The sequence below is a fragment of the Gossypium arboreum genome, chromosome 9 (genome assembly GCF_025698485.1).
Source record: "Gossypium arboreum isolate Shixiya-1 chromosome 9, ASM2569848v2, whole genome shotgun sequence".
In the NCBI taxonomy this organism is placed as follows: Eukaryota; Viridiplantae; Streptophyta; class Magnoliopsida; order Malvales; family Malvaceae; genus Gossypium; species Gossypium arboreum.
The window spans coordinates 73,575,188-73,597,761 of NC_069078.1; the positions used below are offsets into that span (position 1 = coordinate 73,575,188).

General features: G+C 29.7%; 2 protein-coding genes across 3 annotated transcripts; both read left to right on the forward strand.

Annotated features, from left to right (window-relative positions):
• The first annotated feature begins 2,902 nt into the window (after window positions 1-2,902).
• On the forward strand, window positions 2,903-4,968 carry LOC108456289 (uncharacterized). Of its 2 annotated transcripts, none has more exons than XM_053019317.1 (2): window positions 2,903-4,076; window positions 4,552-4,968. In XM_053019317.1, exon 1 carries the CDS (start codon window positions 3,180-3,182, stop codon window positions 3,867-3,869), a length of 690 nt encoding a protein of 229 aa, XP_052875277.1. In that variant the 5' UTR covers window positions 2,903-3,179; the 3' UTR covers window positions 3,870-4,076; window positions 4,552-4,968. The 2 variants fall into 2 exon arrangements, with proteins under 2 accessions (XP_052875277.1, XP_052875278.1); XM_053019318.1 differs by having other exon boundaries at window positions 4,622-4,968.
• Window positions 4,969-15,289: 10,321 nt separating this feature from the next.
• Window positions 15,290-22,051, forward strand: LOC108457146 (CDPK-related kinase 7-like). Its single transcript, XM_017756019.2, has 11 exons — window positions 15,290-16,515; window positions 17,105-17,235; window positions 17,763-17,804; window positions 17,899-18,007; window positions 18,868-18,946; window positions 19,020-19,316; window positions 19,585-19,697; window positions 20,410-20,517; window positions 20,594-20,656; window positions 20,779-20,946; window positions 21,381-22,051. The coding sequence occupies exons 1-11, from the start codon at window positions 16,033-16,035 to the stop codon at window positions 21,516-21,518; spliced, it is 1,731 nt and encodes a 576-aa protein (XP_017611508.1). The 5' UTR covers window positions 15,290-16,032; the 3' UTR covers window positions 21,519-22,051.
• Window positions 22,052-22,574: the final 523 nt, after the last annotated feature.

Sequence of the window (22,574 nt, forward strand, 5' to 3'; positions counted from 1 at the left end):
CATCAAACAAGGCTTTAGTAAAAAACATTACCTGAAAAGCGTTTTTTTTCTTAAGGACTTTAAAATAAAATAAAATAAAATAATACTACAATGTAGACTTACAAGTTACAAATGGTGTGCGAGAAATTAAGCAGTGGGAGGAAATTGTAATATAAATCCTTTCCTTTTAAATTATTTCAATAGCATTCAGCTAAGTTATATTTTCACAATAAGTCATTCCAATTTTCTTATATTCAACAAACTTACAATTTTACTTAATAAAGTAGTATAAATTATAAAACCGTTTAAAAAGGTGTTCTTAAATTTATCACTACTTTTAAAAGTTAAATACATTATTTAAATTGAAATAGAAATTAAAAAGTATAAATAATGATACAATAAGTTAATTATTGGTCATATTATTTAAATTTAATTAACAATTCGTAAATTAGTGAATATATATAAAATAGAATTTCACACAATTTATTATTATAATTATTGTATTTTAAAAATAATTTCAAAATATTAGTTTTAATTCATTTTAATATCAGTTATCATGTTTTTAAAATTAAATTTATATATGTATTATTTTGTTTTAATTTTATAACCATACTATTAATGAAATGTTATAATTTTAAAAAAATAATTAAATATAATTTAATTAATACATACAATTAACTGTGCATAAAACTACCGTTTAATATTATAAGATACATATGCGTTTTTTTTTTTAACTTTGTGATGTTGAGGCTTTAAATTTTTTTTGACAAGTGGCATTTCTTTATAATTTGGGAGTATTACATGATAAGGCATTTTCACTTTTTGAATTACATAAATAAGCGTTTTTATTGTATGATATATTTTATTTTTAGGTATTGCTATTTAATTTCATTTTAAGCTTATTTTATTACATATATCTTTTGTAATTCAATTCTAAAATATTAAATGATTTATTTAAATTTTAAATCTATTTATTTTAAGTCCTACATAGTTTTCATTTCTTTCAATTTTATCTCTAATTTGAAGTTTTAAATTTTTGATTTAATACTTGATTTTTATAATTAGGTCATTATGATTTAGGTTTTAATTTCTACATGTTGCTTACTATTATTTATTAATATATTTTACATGTTTACTTTTTAAATGATTCATTCGTATTAAATTATAAAGTGTGAAACAATGCTAAAATAAAATGATTTAATTTTTAAATATATTATTTTTCAAATGTTACAATTTTTAAACATATTTTAAAGAAATATTTTAATGGATAAATACATCTCATCTGTATGCAAATTAGTTATCTATAAATCTGACTAAATCAATATAATGAGATTTCAAAAAATTTAAGGTTATTATAGTTTTTGAAGAGTGCTTTAGAAAATATTATGAAAATGTTTTTGAAAATTTTAATTTAAATACTTTTTAAAATTTTAGTATCACTGTTTGTTTTTATATAATGTCTAGATTAATCATTGAGCTCACTCTAGTGGATATTTTGAGAAAATAAAAAATATTTAAAAATAAAATAAAAATTTTATTTTAGGTGTGATGTTGTAATGTAAAAAGCATGCATTTAAAAGATATTTAAATTTGTTATTATTATGATATTTCAATAAAGATATAAAAATTTTGTAACTCATTATGAGTCAAATCTTGAAATTACACATTAATTTTGATTTAGTGTGCAATTTGATGCATGAAATTTGATTTGATACAATTATACACATGAAACTTTTATTTGAATCAAATATACACATTTAAAGGAATAAATACATCAAACTATATTTATATTGGATAAATATAATTATTTGTGCACGCGATAGATAAGCAAAAAATGATGCTATATTAATAATTGTATTAATAATTTGTGAAAATTTGATCAAATCAAAATTCCATATATAAAATTGCACAAAACCAAAGTTCATGTATAGAATTACACATTAAATCAAAATTCATGTAAGTGTCACGGGTCTAAACTTTAGTGTAGCAAACTATGTGACCTTACGTAACTTCAAATTGCCTAAGTTAGCATGAACCCTCAAAGTTTAAGAGTACTAAGAATTCTTTAAGGCATTAATGACAAAAGACAACTAAGTGAAACAAGCAGAAATCTCAAGGAAGGAAGCACAAAAAAGCTCTAAGTAAACGCTTTCAATTGTATTACTAAGTGACGAATGATACAGGACCCATGATCATAAATGAGGTGGGGAAAGTTCTATTTATAATTGAGCTTCCTTATATCTAACAGTGCAAATTAAATTAGATCAACAATTCAAATTCAAGTCTATCTCAATAATAGTCTTAAGAAATTTAAACTCTCATTAATATTGTTTTAAGATTACAAATTAACCTTACAACTACAATTTATTGGAGTGTTTATTGAGTCAACAGGCTTTAGGTAGATAAATTTTTCACAATGTTCCAAAATTGAGGCAATCTTAATGGAAAATAAGCCCAATTTACTCAAATGATTGCCTTGAGTTGTTCTGGGCACCATGGTCATGATCCTTTGTACATGGATTATGCCATTTTCGCCCACCTATTCTAGCATCTCCTCATCATCTAAGAAATACCACAATGCCTCTTTCGATTTCCAACTAGCCTTTATGTCAAATAATCTCTTTCATCAGACAAATAGTCTCAACTTATAATTTTGTCGTCATTTAATTCAATTTAGTTTGTCACATTGTACATCTTTTGAAAGACTTAATAATTATGATGATTACTCAAAGATATCACATATTTATAATTACATCTAAAAATAGGTTGTTTTCGAAAGTCACATGTTAGGAAAGGTTGAAAATTAAAGGAATTAGGTGGAGAATTAGTGATGATGGGTAATTATGTGATGCAAAGTAGCAATCGTAAAACGAAAGTTGAGAAGATCCTTTTATTGGAGGGCCTTTCGGTGCTAATTGAAGAACCTTCATTGTTTTTTATTATTTTCATATTTCTTTCCGTTAAACATTGAACAGTGGAATCAATTGGTTCTCCGCCTTAATCTGAATAATTGATCTCCCAGTTTCCTACATAGACAGAAAAAGAAAAAGTTAAAGCCTGCAATTGCTGACTTTGTATGCCCCATCTCTCTCTTTCTCTGTCTTTTCATTTTATTAGCACCGAAACCGCATTTACTCCATTTGATTTCATGACAAATAGTCAGGTGTTTGTCTAAGGTGCAGGTAACAGTACTATTCACTATGGCAATTGAAGTAATCAGCCCAAGAATCTCGTTTTCTTACTATCTCAATGCAGAAGCCATTGAAGAACATCATCATCATCATCATCACCAGAGTTCCGATTTCGTTTTCAATTTTGGCGATAGTTTTGTCCAAGAATTGTCTCCAGCTGATGAGCTCTTCTCTAATGGCAAGATTCTACCCATGGAAATCAAGAAAAAGCCTGTTGTCGCAAAGCCTGTTCCTGTTCCTTCTCCTCCCAAGAAAAGATTGAAGGAATTTTTATCAATGAGTATTGATGATGCAGATGACCAGCCTGAATTCAAATCTTTGTGGCAGTTCAAGAGAAGCATTAGCCTCAACTCTGGAACCAAAACCCTAATCCGCTCTCTTCACTTTCTTTCCCGGAGCAATTCAACTGGTTCAGCTTCAAATCCAAAACCAACAATGCTTTCGAAAGAAACCGAGAAGCAGCATTTGCAGAAGCAACCATCTTTGTCAACAAAATCATCGCACTCACATTCTTCTGGTGCATTTTATGCTTACACTAATTCTACTACACACAAGTCTCCATTAAAGAGCAGCAATTGTGGATCATATGGAAATGGAGTTGGAGTCAATTCTGTTTTGATTTCTAATGTATCGGTGGTGAGTTTTTTTGGGTTTGGTTCACTCTTCTGTAACCCGAAGGGTAAAAAGAAGAAAAAATGAATACATTACTTCTTAGTTGAGTTTAGCTGTGCATGAACTAGCATATCTGTAAATTGAAGAGAGCAAGAATCCTAATATTCAAGGTACCATGGGTATCCATCTACTTTTCTGAGGGTGAAAACAACAGTAAAACAATTGATCAGATGGATGGTGTTTGTCATTTTTCATGCATACCATAATGATAATGGTTATGGACTTAGCAGACAGGTAAACATGGTATTTCTCTTTCATGGCTGTCAATTCTTTCTTTTCTTATTTATCTATTTATGTTTCGATGAATAAGTTATTAGTGGCTATCTTTAATTCTCATTGTTGTTTCCTTTGATTTAAAATACGTAAAAGTAAATAGATTAGGCAACTGGGTCGAGGAGGGACCATGTTTTTGTGTCTGTTATGTTGTATCTGGGTTAAAGACAAACGAGTTCCTAATTGATTGGCTTTAGAAAATAAAAGGTGATGATGACTCATGGTTTGGCTTTAGAAAATTAAGAAAAAGGTGATGATTAAGTGGTCCTCTCAGCTTCCAATCTGCTTATCTATAAAAAGATTTGCTAATGAAGGACAACATCCTTGTTGCTGGCTAGTAGCAGAGTTCTGTTTCAACCCACTTAACTCGATCTATGTTATTTGCTTTAGTTGGTTTCCTCATATATATAGCCATTGGTTTTGTTGCCTACTGTAGCTGCTATTGGTTGTTATTTCCTCGTTCTCCTCCCGGTTGCCTCTTCTTACTATGATGCTGCCTACTACAGTCTGCTGCTGCTTCATTCTCCTCTTGGTTGCCTCATCCTCCTGCAATCTTGCTGGCTACAGTTGCCTCATTCTACTCTTGTTGTTGTGTTGGCTTATGCTAGTTGATGTTGTTGCCATGTTCGCCTCTCTATTGTCTCCTCTTACTGCAGTACTACCTGGTACTCTGATAGTTGTCTCCATGCCTCTGTTGAAAAGGAAATGGCGGATACAGGAAAAATGTACTTCAGAAGGCAGGGTGTTTTGGAGAAGCTGTCCTTAAAATAGCTTATTTCCCGCTCTCTCTAGTGCATGACAACCAGGAAATGATATTTCTAAAATACAATGCATTAATTTCGAGTTAGATAAATATCGGTTGCACTCAAATTTTTTAAAATATTAGAGTAAAATCAAACTATAGAGAGAGCAAAACCAAGAAATGTTTCGTTATTGGACCAAGAAATGTTAGCAGTGTATGAACAACTTAAATACACTTGCTGCACTCCACCAATTCCAAAGGCATGTGGTTCCAAAACCCTAAAAAATCTCCATTTAGACTTGGACTCAACTTCAACCCTAATTTGGATCTAAGAAAATGACTGATTTTGGACCCAAAATAAACCAAGCCTTAAAATTGGGCCTTGACCCTTTGTTTTAGATTCGAACTTGATGCCTGATTCATGCTTGGACCTAATTCTTGACTTAGGCTTGGACTTGATTTTTTAACATGGGCTTACATATTGAGCCACAATAATAATTAAATCAAAATTTAATTTTGTTTTAAAATTACATTAAAATTTCGATTTTACTCAAGAAATCCAAATAAGTCCATTTCTAATAAACTTAAAGCCCAATTAGCTCAAGATTGAAATGCTCAGATAAAACTAGGTGTTTACACTTGTCGCACAAGCAAGTAAGGTGGACATCGTAAGGAGTCATTGTTGGACTCGGTTTGTCGTCCATATGGTTGTTTCAGCCTAGAGCTCTTCATTTTATTTGTAGTTCTAAATAATAGGACTTTTAATCAACTCTCTATCAATATCTTATATTGGTTGAAGAGAAAAGATTGATGAATATTAATGAATTGATGAGAATTACAAAATCTTAGTTGTCAGTTCACTTATTTGGCTAAAAAAGAGATATAGTCGGCTCAGAATCACTTTTCTTTAAGAAATTCCAATTTAGTACATGTGTTTGTGTTTGGAATTAAGCTAAATTCATCATACGATCTGCGAGTTAGAGGGTTAAAAGTAAAAATTGAAGTTATGTGAGAATTTGAAATCAATCTCATAGGATTCTATAGGGTTGAATTCAATTGGACTTTTAAAAAATTTTCGAATAGATTTTGGAGTGATTTTAGTGTCTAATTGTTGATGTTTGAGTTATCTTTGAAATATTTTTGAATCACCTAATTTCATGGATTGTAGCTTGAAATATGTTCATTTTTGCAAAGCAATGCAGTTCTCTGCAAAAAGTTTAAGACTAATTGTTGGGCTTCATAAGGGTATCTTCGACTAGACTTTTTTAGACCTTTTGACCACCTTTTGGGAAAACTCTTGCTCCCAAATTATAGATCTTCAAGTCTTTTTCGCAACAGTTTTTGTATAATTGAATTTACAATTTTGTAACTCAAGATATGATTATTTCTGTAAAAGGGTGTAGTTCCTTGCAAATAATTTGAGTTAAATCATGAAACAACTTCTCCAACTTGTCAAAGTGGACAAAAATACATCTACGTACTAGATTATCAATGATCTATTGTTCTTAACTATTTGAGTTGGTTATGAATGTTTCAAAATTTCGATGCACACACCTTTCATGTTTTACCAACTTTATTTACTCTAGAATTTTACTTCCTTTCTTAGGGAATGGACTATCTTCTTGAGTTTGATTTCTAGATTAAACTTGAGTGTACACGTGCCTTTAAATATGGTCATCAAAAGAAATTAAAACTAATTACTACCAATCCTTAACAATGACGTTAAATTTTTATATGTGTCAAATCCATCAATTTTAATTTTCTATGCCTAAAAATTAAATAAATTTGTAAATAGGGAAGTACGGTCGAATCCCAGATATACTAAATAAAAAGCATTAAAGTCTACTGTGATTAAAACTTAATCGTGGGCACGACTAAGTGATCTATGAGAAAAAAATAAAGAAAGGTTTTTTAAAATATTCCAAAAAATAATATAAAAGAAAACAAGATGTAAATAATAGCAATTCAAAATAATAAATAATAAGTCAATATGTCAAAAATTTCAATCTCGGGTGTATGATAGTCTTGGGTGTCGAATTAATCACAAGTTATAGATATTTTCTTATTGAATGATAAGTTGGTTATAGTGATAAAAAAATAGCTTCAAACCACCAACCATTCATTGGATTGTAAATTAACTAGGAGAACATCTCTTTAATTAACCCTTTTCAATTGAATAATCTTAAGAAACATTCTTAAGATTTAGTTTCTAATAGCTTTATAAATTGAAAGACTTGACTCAAATTAACAAACTCAACTATATAGTTCATAATTTGATTGCTCGATTCAATTATTAGAATAAAAAACAATTACAAATTTAATTACTCTAATTAAATGTTTATTATTTTAAATATTGAACAAAAGATCCTACCTGAAATTACACTAAAAATAATAATAAGAGACCATACAACCTATTCTATAAAATAGAGAATGAGCAAATATCAATTGAATATGGAAATATGTCTAGAAAATGAAAATGAGATGGGTATGATAATATATATGAAAATAATTGAGAGAATAAAACAACATTTTAAAAGTAAAGAAAAGGAAAAAGTGAAAAACAACCGAAAGTAAAATATCAAGTAATTAGATAAAATAATCAATAGTAAACAACATAATATTATTAAAATCACAAGACATTTATATTATGTAATATTATTAAAATCAAATAATAGTAAAATTATCAAATATTAAATTATAATAATAATAGTTAAGTATCTCAATTAATAATGAAAACTATACCTTTTTGTGATCAAAATAAAACCTATTAAATAATGCTAAAATATGTTTTTTTAATAAATTTTTAGATGTCATTTGAACGAAAATGCTTTGCTAATGTATTTATTTATAATGCTAAATATTAATTTTAATTGGTATGTAATTGTAACAGCAATTTAAGGATATTTAATCTAAAATAATAAGTGTAATTTAATATGGATTCAAAGTTTAACGAAGTAATAACAATCATCCGTTGATAATAAAAATATTGTTAATAAAATAATTATAATTATAATTTTAAATTAGTAATTTGTTATCAATGTAATTTTATATTCAAGATTTAATAGAAACATAGATTTATAATTTTATTATACAAAGTATTATGATATTATGCATGAGAGAGGAGATTTAAGGTGTGTTTGATAAAATGAAAATTTAAGTCTGGATTTTACTGTTAAATATTATAAGAGCTAAATTTATATTAAAAAATTGTTTGACAATTTAGTAAATATAAGTCTTTGATAAGAGTAAATATTGATTTTAAAAGATTATTTATTTTTAATTTTAATCTTATTCATATAATATATTATAGGGTAAACTATAAAAATAGTTACTTTTAACTACAAAAATGTTTGGCAATTAGGTATCTGAGATTGTTGTTGCATTTAATAGTTAAAATTAAATCTTTTATTTTTATTTAAAAATATCAATCTAATCATTAAAATTGTAAATATTTTCTGTCAAATTTTTTTACTTAAAATTTTAATTAGTTTGTCCTCATATGACATGATATATGATTGATGTAAAATAAACATGTTAAATTGACAAATTTTGTGAAATTACCAACGATAATAATGATTGGACTAAAATTTTAAATTAAAAAATAGAAAAATTGAATCAAATTTTATACAGTACACATGTTAATGATAAGAACAATATGGAATCTAGATTAATATATCCAATTATTTTGTTAAAATAATATTCCATAAGTTTGAATTTTAAATTTTCTTTATCAGTTGGCAAATTACAATCTATTTTATAGTGATAAAAAAAAGTTGTAGGGTTTAAGAAAATAAAATAAAATAAAATTTGATTCCATAACTTGAGGCTTAACCAAAACTAAAAATAAAAGCAAAGGAGGGTGATTATCCATAGCATTATTATGAAATGGGTTTTAACAAACATTTGACCAAATTGCTTCTATTTAAACATCTGTCCCCCATGTTCTTCCATGTTAACTTATGATTCTGCCTAGTGTTTTTTTTATTTTTATTTATTAAAATAAAAACAAAAGGAATTTCATTGCCTTAACATTACAAATATATATATAATATCTCTAACAAAGCATCAACTTTATTCTATCACAAAAGAAGGGGTGGAGAAGAGGGTATCAAAGAATAAGAATAATTTCTCTCTTTTTTTATCTACCGCACTGCTTAAAGGAGAAGCATCCATTCTCTAACTTGCCCTCTGTTTTCGGTGTTACGTGCACCTCTACTATAATAAAACTCTTCACCACTATCATACAACAAGTATTGATAATAAACTCCAAGGGCCTAATATGTATTGTTTTTCATACTTTTTCTTTTCACTTGTATCATGGATGTCATATAATTTATATATTACATGAAAAATATTTTAAAAAATAGTTTCGTTCCAATTGTTGTTAGAATAAAAACGAATAAAAAAGTTAAATACAGAGTAACACAAGCAGTAAAGTTATAAGAGCGTAATTAACATACAATATTTGTCAATGCAATTCAGACACAATAGTTCTATATCTATAAAGCCTCGCCAGTAGACAATTTTATTTAGCAATTTGTTGAATCACCTATCGACTTATGTTCAATCTACCTTTTTACAAAAAAGTAATTGCAACTCCAATACAAACCCCAATGATCACAAATCACTCACTCAAATACATCGCAATATAATAGTAAACCTCTTCAAATAATACCTAAAAGAGTGTCACATAAAATAGCAAAAACTAGAGTCCATCCAATAGAATTTTGATAAGCTTTAAACTTCAATTTAAAAGTTAAAATTATCCCAAGTATTTACAAAAAAAAAAAAAGAAGAAAGAAGAGTATTCATAAACCGGTTTTCTAGCTGCTCAAAAACTAGATAAAAATAAAAATAAATATTGTTTTCACTTTAAACCTTTCAATATGATCAATTAAAGAGCTAAAGAGTCCTAACTGGAAACCAATTATTGTTTTGTCGAACATGTCTCCTTAATAGACAAACAAAAAATTTCAAACACCCATAAGTCAAAACTACCTATTGCCCGAGGAGAAATGATTATATGAAACAGTGACGCCATGCCATTTGTATCCCTTTCCAATAGTTTTATGCTACATCAGTATTCTTATCCTGAATTTCAAGATTTTAATTTGGATTTGATTTTTTTCAGGATAAAATCTTTAACATTACATTTTATTTATGGTATAATAGAATATAACTTCATAATATATTTTCCATGTACTAATTTAATTCTTAAAAATTGAAATTTAAAAGTAAATCACTAAAATAAATTATACAAAATATAGGATTGATTGCAGCACGTCACAAATATAACATGACAAAATAATTTATACGTAACATAAAAACAATGAAAATGCATTATAAATACACAAATGTGTTGGTATTTACATAAAACAAATTATTGATGTGTAAAATTTGTAATGAATTAAGACGCAAAATTTCTTTTAAGTTGAATCATAATGACAAGATATGCAAATACAGAATAAATTAACATATGACAGAAACATAATCTAAAAAATAACATAAATATACAAAACATATTAAAGAATACTCAAAATAGATTGCTGATGCATACAAATTTATACGGCCTGAAAAGATACCATCTACATGAATACGCATTTTTTTTAATCTTTTAACTAAGGTTTAAATAGTAAGAAAAAGTCATATAAATGAATAATCAATTGAACCCACTTATCACTAGAGATAAAAGAATATATATATATATACATATATATATATATTTTTTATTTATAAGAGATAAAATAACAAATAAAATAAATGTCAATTCATTTTAGCTCAATTGGCATGAGATTTGTTGCTAATACAAAAGAATATAGACTCGAATGTGATGAAGCATATTATCTTCTTATCTATGTATTGAGAGGTGTTACGGATAAAATTCAAAATTTTAGAGATAATTATCTAAATATCGCATTTAATTTGAATACAATTATTCTCGGACAATAAAATGATTAAAACCATATCAAAACAATTTCTTGGTCATTATTTAATGGTGGCTTTTTAACAATGTATCCCTCAAATTTTAGTTAATTTAAAGTTTGTTTAACTATTAAAATTTTGACCGTGTATCAATTCATATGTATTTAATAAGAAATTTAAAGAATAATAAAAATATTTTAAAAATCATTAAATTTTTTTAAATTATCTATGTCAACAATGAAGTACACTTAAATTGTCACACATATATTACCATATCAATGTGATTAAAATTTAATAGTTGGGTAAGCTTTTTCCAACATAAAACAAATAGACTACAATTTAAAAGTTGAATGCCAAAGCGATCCAAGAAAAAGGGAAAAGAAAATAGGGTTAAATTGACAAAAGAGATAAATATTAAGGATTAATTTTGTCATTATGCCTTAAATTTGAATTTGAGTTTTACCATGGTAAATTCCAAAATTTGATAAGTGTTTTCTTTTCTGTATTGGAGACGCAGTTCTGAATAAATTCAGCAATTATGCTGTAGTTTTAATGTTGAATGAGAAGTGGTGTTTCTAGTTTGGTTTTATACTTTGTGTTCCGCTACTGGTGTGAAGTATCAACCTGTCTTTAATTTATATATTTTTCACTAACATGTATCTAATTTACTAATGGAATTTCTCTTGTGGTCCTAATCTAGTTTATCATTTTTCAGAAAGCAACAAGCGGAGGGAGTTGAATATTTTTGGTCTATCTTCTTCTTCTTCTTTTTTACATGGCAAAGAGATGAAAATTAAGGTCATAAAAAAGTATTTGACGCGCATTATGCCCAACTAGTGGCGTTCCTTCTTAGGTGAGGGTTATCGTTCCTGTCTTTGATGAGATTGACTGATCTGAAAAGCTCTTGTACATTATACATTGCCATCCTTCCAGATCTTTTGACATGAACCTAGAAATGGGTTGAGCATAGCTTGCGTGGAGTTTGGAGGTGGTAGACAAGCTGAGTTGATTGTCATTATTGTTTCGGATGATTGCAATGCCCCTGGTGATAGTACGCTTAGGATTCCAGCGAGCCTTCAGGGAATGTGTGAGAACACATTCTTCAAGGGTTATTTGGGGTTGATACCGAAGGTGGCCAGGATTGAGTTGCATAATAGCTTCAATTCTATCACTAGTTCAAATTTATTGAAAAACTGCTACTAAATTCAAAAAAGAAATTCCACTAAATTTATAGTAATAGCGGTGTTTCACTCACAAAAAGCATAATATCACCATTTTAGCTAATGACATCTTTCTATTGATATTGAGGAGTGTCTTGACCGAAGCTCAAGGATGGGGTTAGTTGGAGGTTGATCATTAGGAGGTAAATAAGGATTATTATTGATTGAATGATCTCAATATCCGAACTAAACTACCAATTTACAAGATAAAATCTTTCTCTATATATAAAGATAGAGGTGAATTTAAGGGGGAAGCAGGTCTTTGAACCTATAAGTTCATATATAGTCAAATTACATTTTGACCTTCCCTAAAATAAAAAGTTTTCAATTCAATCCTCTTATAAATCCAGAAATTATAAACTAATATGACAAAATTACACTTTAGCCCTTAAAATAAAAAAAATCTTAAAAATGATTAAATTATAAATTAATAAATAATAAACTTATATTTTGATCTATAAAAGTTTATAATTAAATTCGACCCTGCTAAAATATTTTTGGATTCACCCTTGTATAGGGGAGGGATCCAATTACACTGATGTAAAACTAATTATATTTCTTTGTATAATTAGTATTTTAAGGCTCCAACCGTTGAATTTATTGATGTACTTATACCTGTCATGCATGTAGATTTTAAACCAATCTATCATATTGAGCTAAAATACTATATATATATATATATATATATTAATATTTATTGAACAATTAATTTTTTATCTAAAACAAATAATTATAAAATTTTAATTTACATCAAATTTGACATGCATAATCTATATGAACGGAATAATAAATTCAACAATTAGATCATTAAAATATTAATTGTATAAAGAGATACTGAAAATGTGATGTATGTAAAAATTATAACAAAAGTAATAGGTTGCTTACTTGGATCAAATAGAAATAAGAATGGGAGTAAATAGATATTTGAAATAACCAAATTAATTACTTTATATGATATTCAAATTTATTTATAGTAAATATGAATTCAAATATAATTTAGATAATAATACTAATAAAAATTCAAAATTTTAACAAGGGCTTGTGTGCCAAAGGTACAATATCTGAAAACATTAAAAGTTAATTTATATTAGTAGTAATATATTTTAAAATTAAGTTTAAATAAACTATTTTTAATTAATAATAATTTTTCTTAGATTAGAATTGCTTGAAAAAAAACTCTCTTAAGTCCAATATAATTAACCAAAACCTATTCAATGGGACAAAATGAACATATCTATAATAATTTTACTAACATTATCTAATTCTAGTAACAAAAGAAGAAGAAAGAAAATTTAGGTGAATTTGAGAATTATGAGGTGGTTTTAAAGAGAGTTTCTTGAATTCAAATTTTCATATGTCTTATAATTGTACTCGATAATTTTAATATTAAATTATATTAGAAATGAGAAATATTCTTTGTTAAATTTTACTATCAGCTTTGTGCTTTACATAAGTTGTGAATTTTAGTCCATGTATTTTATTTTTGGTCAATTTTAATTCATATACATTTCGCATTTGGTCAACTTTCGTGTCTATATTTTTCTAAATTCTAAAATTTTAATCTTAACCAAATAATTGTAGTTAAATCTATGTGGTTAAATTCTACTTTAGTCTGGTGCTATTAGAAAAAGTTGTAAAATTTATCCATGTTTTTTAATTGGATCATTCTTAGTCTCTATATTTCTCGATATTTAAGATTTTAGTCTCGACGCAAACGAAAGTCATTAAATCCATATGTGAAAATAGCATATTGACATGATGTTACACATATGATAATATATTTTTAGCATTATATTTTAAAAATAACATAACTTAACTTAATGAATTATTTGGCAAGAACTGAAGTCTCAAAGTTCAAAAAGTATTAAGGATTGAAAATTACTAAATTAAAGTATATGAAGTAACGACTAGTTTCTCATTGCTTTTGGAAAGCAGAGTGAAAAAATGCTTAGTGTTTAATATTATAGTCAAAAAGTGCTTTTGAAAAATAAAATGTTCATTTTATACATGATGTTGTAAAGTAAAAGACATGCATTTAAATAAAGTTCAAATTCATTGATATTTGAATAAAAATAAAAAAATATTGTAACTGATTAATAATTTTTAATATATAAAATATAATTTTAAATATTTACAAGTAATTAATATTAATTATTTATAAAATTTAATTTGAATTTATAATCTATATTTTAATTATTATTAAAATATAATGCTTATAAATTTAAATATATAATTTTATATTATTTTTATTTTGAGTTAAAAACAATTTTAAAAAGTAATAATTTATGTATAATACAGGGAATAATAATAAAATATAACGACAGCCAAACTATGAAACTAAAGCTAAATGGAGTAAAATTATATTTATAATGTTAAATTTGTATGGTACAAAATTTGCAAGTTAAAAGTTGGAATGATATGTTAAAAGGGTGAAAGTGAAAGGAGTTTTGTTTTGGCAAATGCCACCTTCCATAATCAGAACTTAAATAAAGATGATGATAATTGATGTACAACTCATAAAAAAGTGGCATTTATCTTGGAATTTCAATGTCACTATGGCCGACTCTAACTCAACACCGCCATTATTATTCAACAAATTGGAGCTAAGCATTCTTTTCAAACTATTACCACACCAAACACAATGAAAAAAAAAAAAGAGCAAAAATTTGACAAATTCTGCTGAGGATTAATCTGCTTTGACATTGCTTGTGAAGCTGGTAATACATTTTCATTCAAATCAACACCAATATTATATGTGAATGGTTTTTTCAACATTATTAGGTTGGCAAAAAGTCTATCTGCAAATTCAACCATATTGGGAGTTTGACAAACTGTTTCATGCAACAATACTCATTATTTAATTGCGTCCTAATTATTATCACACATGCTCTCAACATTTTGATTTCTTCATAAAATTTTCATGTATTACAATTAATTATAAGAAAGAGAGACAAAAGGGTGAAAAATAGCAAATGAACAAAAAAAGTAGGTCAAAGCTGAGATGAATAAAAAAGGGGTGTCGCATTCCTTCAGATCAAAACTCCCTGCACTTTTCACATACAATACTTCCAATCTGTGTTTTATGGATTTAATATTTTTAAACAATTTTAAACTATAATTTATCGAATATCATAACTAAAAAAAAATAAATGTATTTCAATATGCTGGCTCGAGGATGGTATGCAAATACATACCTAAATCATCGATAGGAGTTACTTATGAAATGTAAATGGGAAGCAAAAAGGACAGGCTGGATATATCCAATTACCCCAACCCTACCATTCAATTAATTGAGGGAAAGAAAGCGTATTATTCCACACCCAATGAAAAAGAAAAACATCCCCCATTAACAAAAAATAAAGCTTACAAAAAGCACTACAAACAACCCTCCGTTTTCTTCCCTTTTTTTTTTTTTTTTCCTCTGCTTTTCTTGCTGCCTCTGCTAAGCATCTTTACCTTACTTTCCCTTTTCCTTTTTTATTTCTTTCTCTCATCTTTTCCCTCCCTCTTCCTTATTCTTTCCTTGTTCGTGGAGTAATATTCTCTCTCTCTCTCTCTCTCTTTTTTACTCTTTCATTCTCTTCTTCTTCTTCTTCTTCCATCAAACAAAAATTCTGCTCCTCCTTCACTAGCTTCCGGCATTGTTTTTGTATGATCAGTAAAGTTGAATTGCTTTTTTTTACTTACTAGTTTTTTTCCCTAAAGTAAATTCTCCTTCTTGGGTACTCTTTTCTGTTTTTTTTTTTTTTTGCTTTGGAATTTTCTTGGGTTTTTTTTTCTGAAACATTTTTTTAGTGTGCTCGATCTTTCCCACTTATACATATTTTTTTTCCTTTCCTTGGATCGAACTGTGAAGCTGAAGTGTGTTTTCACCTCAAGAACACACCGGATTAAATCCCTTTTTCTGTCTTCAGTTTTTTCACTTTCCGTTTGATTTCTTGCCCTTTTCCTAGTTTTTTTTTTCTTGATCAAAGAGTTGAACTTATTATTATTATTATTATTATTATTTGGTTCTGGGGGACTAATTCCTATAATGGGACTCTGCCATGGAAAACCCATTGAAAACCAACAAAAGCAATCAAGGGACATCTCAATCCCAGCTGAAAAGGATGCAGCACCAAATTCCAACTCATCAAAGTCATCAAATTTCCCATTTTACAGTCCAAGTCCATTGCCCAGCCTCTTCAAGACATCCCCAGCTGTACCCAGTGTGAATTCTACTCCTCTTCGCTTCTTCAAACGGCCATTCCCTCCCCCCTCTCCTGCAAAGCATATCAAGTCATTGCTGGCAAGAAGGCATGGCTCAATTAAGCCTAACGAGGCCTCAATCCCTGAAGGAAATGAGTGTGAGGTTGGTTTGAATAAGAGTTTTGGGTTTTCGAAGCATTTTACGTCTCATTATGAGCTTGGTGAGGAAGTGGGGCGTGGACATTTTGGATATACTTGCTCCGCTAAGGCCAAGAAAGGAAGCCTCAAAGGCAATGACGCTGCTGTCAAAGTTATTCCTAAGTCCAAGGTCTAATTTTCATCTTAACTTTACTCTCTCTTTTTTTTGGTCAATTTTCCATTTGCATTGATAAGTAATTTTCAGGGATTAAGGATCTTTTGATCTAAATATAATCTTACCACTCTATTAATTCTTCAGCTGTATCTCAGATATCCATTTTTTTGCTTTGATATCACCCGTTTAGCTATTGACTGTTGGCACGTATTTGCATTTGATGGATTTTGTTTATAGTTCCATTTATCATATGATCCTATTATCTTCAATCAGTTATATTCAGCTCGGTTCCTGATATTGGTAATTATATCCAATTCATGCTAAAGCAGTTCTTGTTTGCTAATATTGTATTTGTCTGTTAAATCAAGGGGTTCGCAGCATTCTTTTTGTATAGTTATTATTACATTTCAAATTAGTTTATAGTGAACTATGGTCTTAGACTTGTTATGTTTTTTATTTCCTCCTGCAGTCTTAGGACTTCGCAGGACCTATATATGCCCTCCAGATAATTTAGGATGGCTTGAGGGATGACAGTTTGTAATAGAGACAGTTGTCTTGGCTATTTATTCTAAAAATTAACGAGCTCTATTCTGACACAATGCAGATGACCACTGCAATTGCCATAGAGGATGTAAGACGAGAGGTGAAGATACTACGAGCTTTAACTGGTCATAAGAACTTGGTTCAGTTCTACGATGCCTATGAAGATGATGAAAATGTTTACATAGTAATGGAGTAAGTTTGACCAGATAGGATTTCCTTAATGTAGCTCTCATTGTCTTACATTTGTGCTTTTTTCTTATAATTTTGTAATCGTGTGATGGACTGTTCTATTTTAGACTACATGGGAAGTAAGGCCTGCAATTCATATTGATGGATGCAACCAATTTTCTCCAAACTGATTTTCACTGTGCACTTCAGTGATCAGCAATAGCTTTGGAGTTTAACAGCTATACAGTCAATTTGTATGAGACTGTAAACCTTAAACGATATTAAAGCTTTTAAGTAACTGCTTTAGATATTATTCATGAAATTAGTTAACCAAATAGTTCACATCTGGTCAAAGCATATCCTTCTACCTGGAAACATTCATTATAGCAAATCTCAAATTATGAAAGAAGGTTGTTTTGTTTCCTTTACATGATGTCTTGTTGTTCTTAATGTCTTCTTTTCTCCTGTTTCACTTTCTTCTTCTTTGGGCTGAAAAAATCTACTCATTACACTTCTGGAGCTTATTCCCTATTACTTTTAATGGTTTTCAGATTGTGCAAGGGTGGCGAACTTCTAGATAGAATACTTTCAAGGTACATGTGCTCCTCTTAGTTTTTCCTTTTATTGTAAAATGTTTGACCTGTTTTACAACTTTCTGAGAGTGTGGATTTTGCTTGTGCTCTCTAGGGGTGGAAAATACCCTGAAGAAGATGCTAAGGCTGTCATGGTTCAGATTTTAAGTGTTGTGGCCTTTTGTCATCTCCAAGGTGTAGTTCACCGTGACCTTAAGCCTGAGGTAATTGACTCATTCGTGTCAGGCATTATGACCCCGCTCTTTGTCACCCTGAACATCAAGTTTCATGATCTCCATCCTAGAACTAATTGAACTATTAAAGAAAAGTAAATAGTGTGGAAGCCTGATTCACCTTATTTATATCTCTAAATTTGCATTGGAACAATATGGTTGGCCTTTGTGAGAGTGGTTATAATATGCTTAACTGCTATTCTCTTCTACACCCTCAATTTAATAATAATGGAGTTTAATATTTGAATGCTTTAATCCTTTTCAGGATGAGTTGCTACTTCGATTTTCTGAAGAATTACTCTAGCGAACTGCTACAGATATATTTTTCTTGGTTGACTTTCATTTTAATCTCTTCCCACCGTGTCATTCTTGGGTTTTAAGTGCACTTGCTTTAAAATCCTGCCTGAAGTTCTCATAAAGCATCTCTTTATTCATTTGGCTATATTATGTTTTGAACTTCTGCAGCCTTTGAACTCCTACACATGAATGACGATGGCTAGTGAATTTGAATGTGATGGACAAAAAATAAGGGACAGGATCTCAACCTTTTCTTTGTCAGATGCTTATTAGTCACCAAATTAGAAACCACATGTTTACTTTTTCATCATCACTATTAGTGTTCAATTATCATCAACCAAATCTCTCATTTAAAGGGACATAAATTTTTACAGTATATTGTTTGATTTGAAAATTCCCATCTAGAATACAATGAGTGCATGGAGTTTCAGAACTGGATTGTGAAGTTATTTAATTAGATGTGTAATGATAAAATGTTCATTTTGGCGTGATAATTCTCAAATTATGGTTGCCATATATGATGGTGAAACTAATGTGCTATTTTTTGGTTTCAGAATTTTCTTTTCACTACTAAAGATGAGGGTTCTCCTCTAAAGGCAATTGATTTTGGACTTTCAGACTATGTGAAGCCAGGTTAGAACTACTTGTTGATGTTTCTCTGTTTCTGTTCAAAGGGTGGGTTTTGACCTATTGTAGGATTTTCCAGATGAAAGACTGAATGATATCGTAGGAAGTGCATATTATGTTGCTCCTGAAGTACTACATAGATCATATGGGACTGAGGCTGACATGTGGAGTATCGGAGTAATTGCTTATATACTTCTTTGTGGAAGTCGACCATTTTGGGCACGAACAGAATCTGGCATCTTTCGAGCTGTCCTTAAAGCTGATCCAAGCTTTGATGAAGCCCCTTGGCCTTCTTTATCCCCTGACGCGATAGATTTTGTAAAGAGATTGTTGAACAAGGACTACCGTAAGAGACTAACTGCTGCTCAGGCTCTGAGTAAGTTGCTCAAACTATTTATATCGCTAATCCCAATTTGTTCACCTTGTATAGAGTAGCAACAATTATCTGAGGGCACTCGAAGTTCCAGTTGCTTTACTAGTTTCCCATCTTTCAAGGAAATGATATGAATATAGAAAGTACCCTTACAATTTTTCTTCCATAAGTAGACCCCACCTGAAAGTATGATTATTTATAATGATGTTCAACTTGAGGGGTTTATTTTATTTTTTATCTTAAATATAACATTGTTCATGTTTATGCTTAGGTCATCCATGGTTGGCAAATTGTCATGACATAAAGATACCATCAGATATGATAATATGCAGGCTCGTTAAAGCTTATATAGGCTCCTCTACACTACGAAGAGCAGCACTGGGGGTAAGTATACCCTAAAAGGTTCATCTTTTGCTGACACAAACTTTCTAGATCATCTAACTCTGCAAGAACTGTAGAAATGCCCTTCATCAAAATTAAATAGATATTGTGGTGTTGTATCTTCAATTATAAGAACCTGACAATATCCATATTAATAGTTTGTCTCTCTCTCTCTCTCTATATATATATATATATGCATATATATCTTATAAGGGCGAACTTTAGCACCAATTTAGGGAGTAAGGAAATTATCCTGAAAATTGACTCATTAAAAAGATATTATTGTGCTCTTCAATACTTCCGGTACATCATTCTTGCTAGGGACAAAGCCAGAAAATTTTCTTGTGAGTCATAAATAAATTATAATTTTTTTGGAGGCCAAAAATGCATCTGGTTTGCTGTTGGGTTTCCTAAGATCCAACGGAACCACTTGAAGCACTTCAGTGCTTCTGTTGTGCTCCTTCCAAACACTCGGCACTCACTAACACAGCTATAGGACAAAGTAAAATAAAATAGAACCTGGCTGAGCTTATAATATAAGGCATACTAGTTGAGAGATGCTGAATTATTGACATTTTGTGCACTAAATGATTCTATTATATTTCAGTTTAACTAATTAAATTTCTTAAGATTAGTCTCTCTTCTTGATATAAAGATCTAAAGACTAGCCTTGGTGACTATGGGTATGTTGGATGAAATTTCCCTATTATGGCAGGCTCTTGCAAAGACGTTGACTATTCCACAGCTTGCTTATCTCCGGGAACAATTCTCATTGTTAGGGCCTAACAAAAGTGGATTTATTCTGATGCAGAATTTTAAGACGGTCTGGTTCTTTCTGTAATCGTTTCCTTTAATTGTTTATCCATTTTAAGTCATCCTAAATAGGTTGGAACTTGCAGGTGATGTTGAAGAACTCTACTGATGCTATGAAGGATTCGCGGGTCCTTGATTATGTCAACATGGTAAAGCTTCCAAGTTCATCTACTTCATCCTTTTCCCTGAGGAGAGCCTTTGATAAAATATGCTTCCAACATGTTCAAACTGATAATACTAACAGCTTGTTTTACTCTCTCTATTTTTGTAGATTAGTTCTATTCAGTATAGAAAATTGGACTTTGAAGAATTTTGTGCTTCTGCAATAAGTGTGCATCAGCTAGAAGGAATGGAAACATGGGAACAGCATGCAAGGCGTGCATATGATTTGTTTGATAAGGATGGAAACAGGCCCATTATGATAGAGGAACTTGCCTCGGTAAGTCTTCCCTGCTTGTCTCTCTCTGTTTCTTTGTCATAGTATTCCTGACTTAGGTGTTGTAAAATTGAAGGCAATTACCTATAACATGGCTTAGGATGTGGGGAACATAGGGATTTATATGCCCAATAATTTAGGGGAGGATATAAAAAAGAAATGGTTGAACCCTAAACTGGATTTCAGTATTTGAGAAAATTTTATTGCAGCAAAATATTAAGATGAGAGACATATAGAGCACTCAGTTGAGATTCTTCCATTTGTCCTATATTTTGATTACCAAGAGCATAGTTTGCTGATAAGTGCTATTGAGCTTAGTTAATATGCCAGAAATTTGAAGAGTCTTATTTTTCAAATTTTTGAGGGACAGAACCAAGGCTTGCCGAATCTCATGTCCTGTAGTGCTAAAGGGTATATATTATTTGGGTATGTTCCAGGAACTTGGACTTAGCTCATCAGTGCCGGTTCAAGTTGTTCTTCAAGACTGGATTAGACACTCAGATGGGAAGCTTAGTTTCTTGGGATTTGTTAGACTTCTACATGGAGTATCTTCTCGCACATTTCAGAAATCTTGATGTTGAATTGCACCACGTTTTATCTCTTCTCCTCACTATTGAGAAAACAAATGCGTGCTCAAATCTGAAGCAAAGCTAATGCGACATCTGAATTCAATCACGGAAGAAAAGAAAATAGAGCTTAAAGGCCAATCTGACATGCCCTTTATGTTTCTGCAGCAAGCAGTTTGCACCATCTTTTCTCATCGTCTCTCTCTTTTTGGGGGGGTGTAGGTCTAGGATTGTTTTTCTTCCCACTCTTGCATATCTTCTTTCAGTTGCCAAAATAGTAAAACAATTATTATATATAATAAATTTGATCATTGTTGTTTAGTCTTTCTCCCAACCCTTAGATGTTTCATCCTATCCCTTAGTTCAATTTATTTCCTTGAAGCTTGAGACTCAAATTCAAATGGATGGAGACTCCATTGGTTTAACTATTTTTTCTGTGTTTAGGCTTGGGTTTGCTTTGTACCTGAAACAAATTGTAGTGGATGGATGGATGGAGTGTCATTTATGTATAAAATTCACCTCATTTTAAAGGTGTTTTGGGACGTGTGATTTTGGGGCTAATTAATATTACACATCTTAATCTGTTATGTGTATTAAGCATTGACAATTTTTTTATCAATAGGTAGCGAAAGGGAGGATTAAATTCGGAATATGAACGTTGACATACATAATGACAAATGATAAAGCATATTTGACATGCATAGTGACAAATAAATTTAGTTTTTAATGCCGGTCACTTCTTGTTTTTCTGTTTTTTTCATTTTTTAAGCAAATGAACACTTATTTTTTTTAAAAAAAATTCAAATTAATCGTAATCGAACAGAGAAGCTTATATTGTTAATTGCTAACGATCAAAAGGACTGGTTTTATTTATTTATTTATTTTTTAAATTTAGGAAAATAGGTCGATTTTTTAGAGAGGGTAAGCGTGCTCAGTTGGATGTGTTTTTCTCTTGGCAGTAAAGCGCGTTTAGTTGTATGTGCTTTCCTCTAACAGTCAAATTTCAAATCCGACTAATGGTAAAATTATAAATGGCCCAATGGTAACTTTTTTTTCTTATATGTA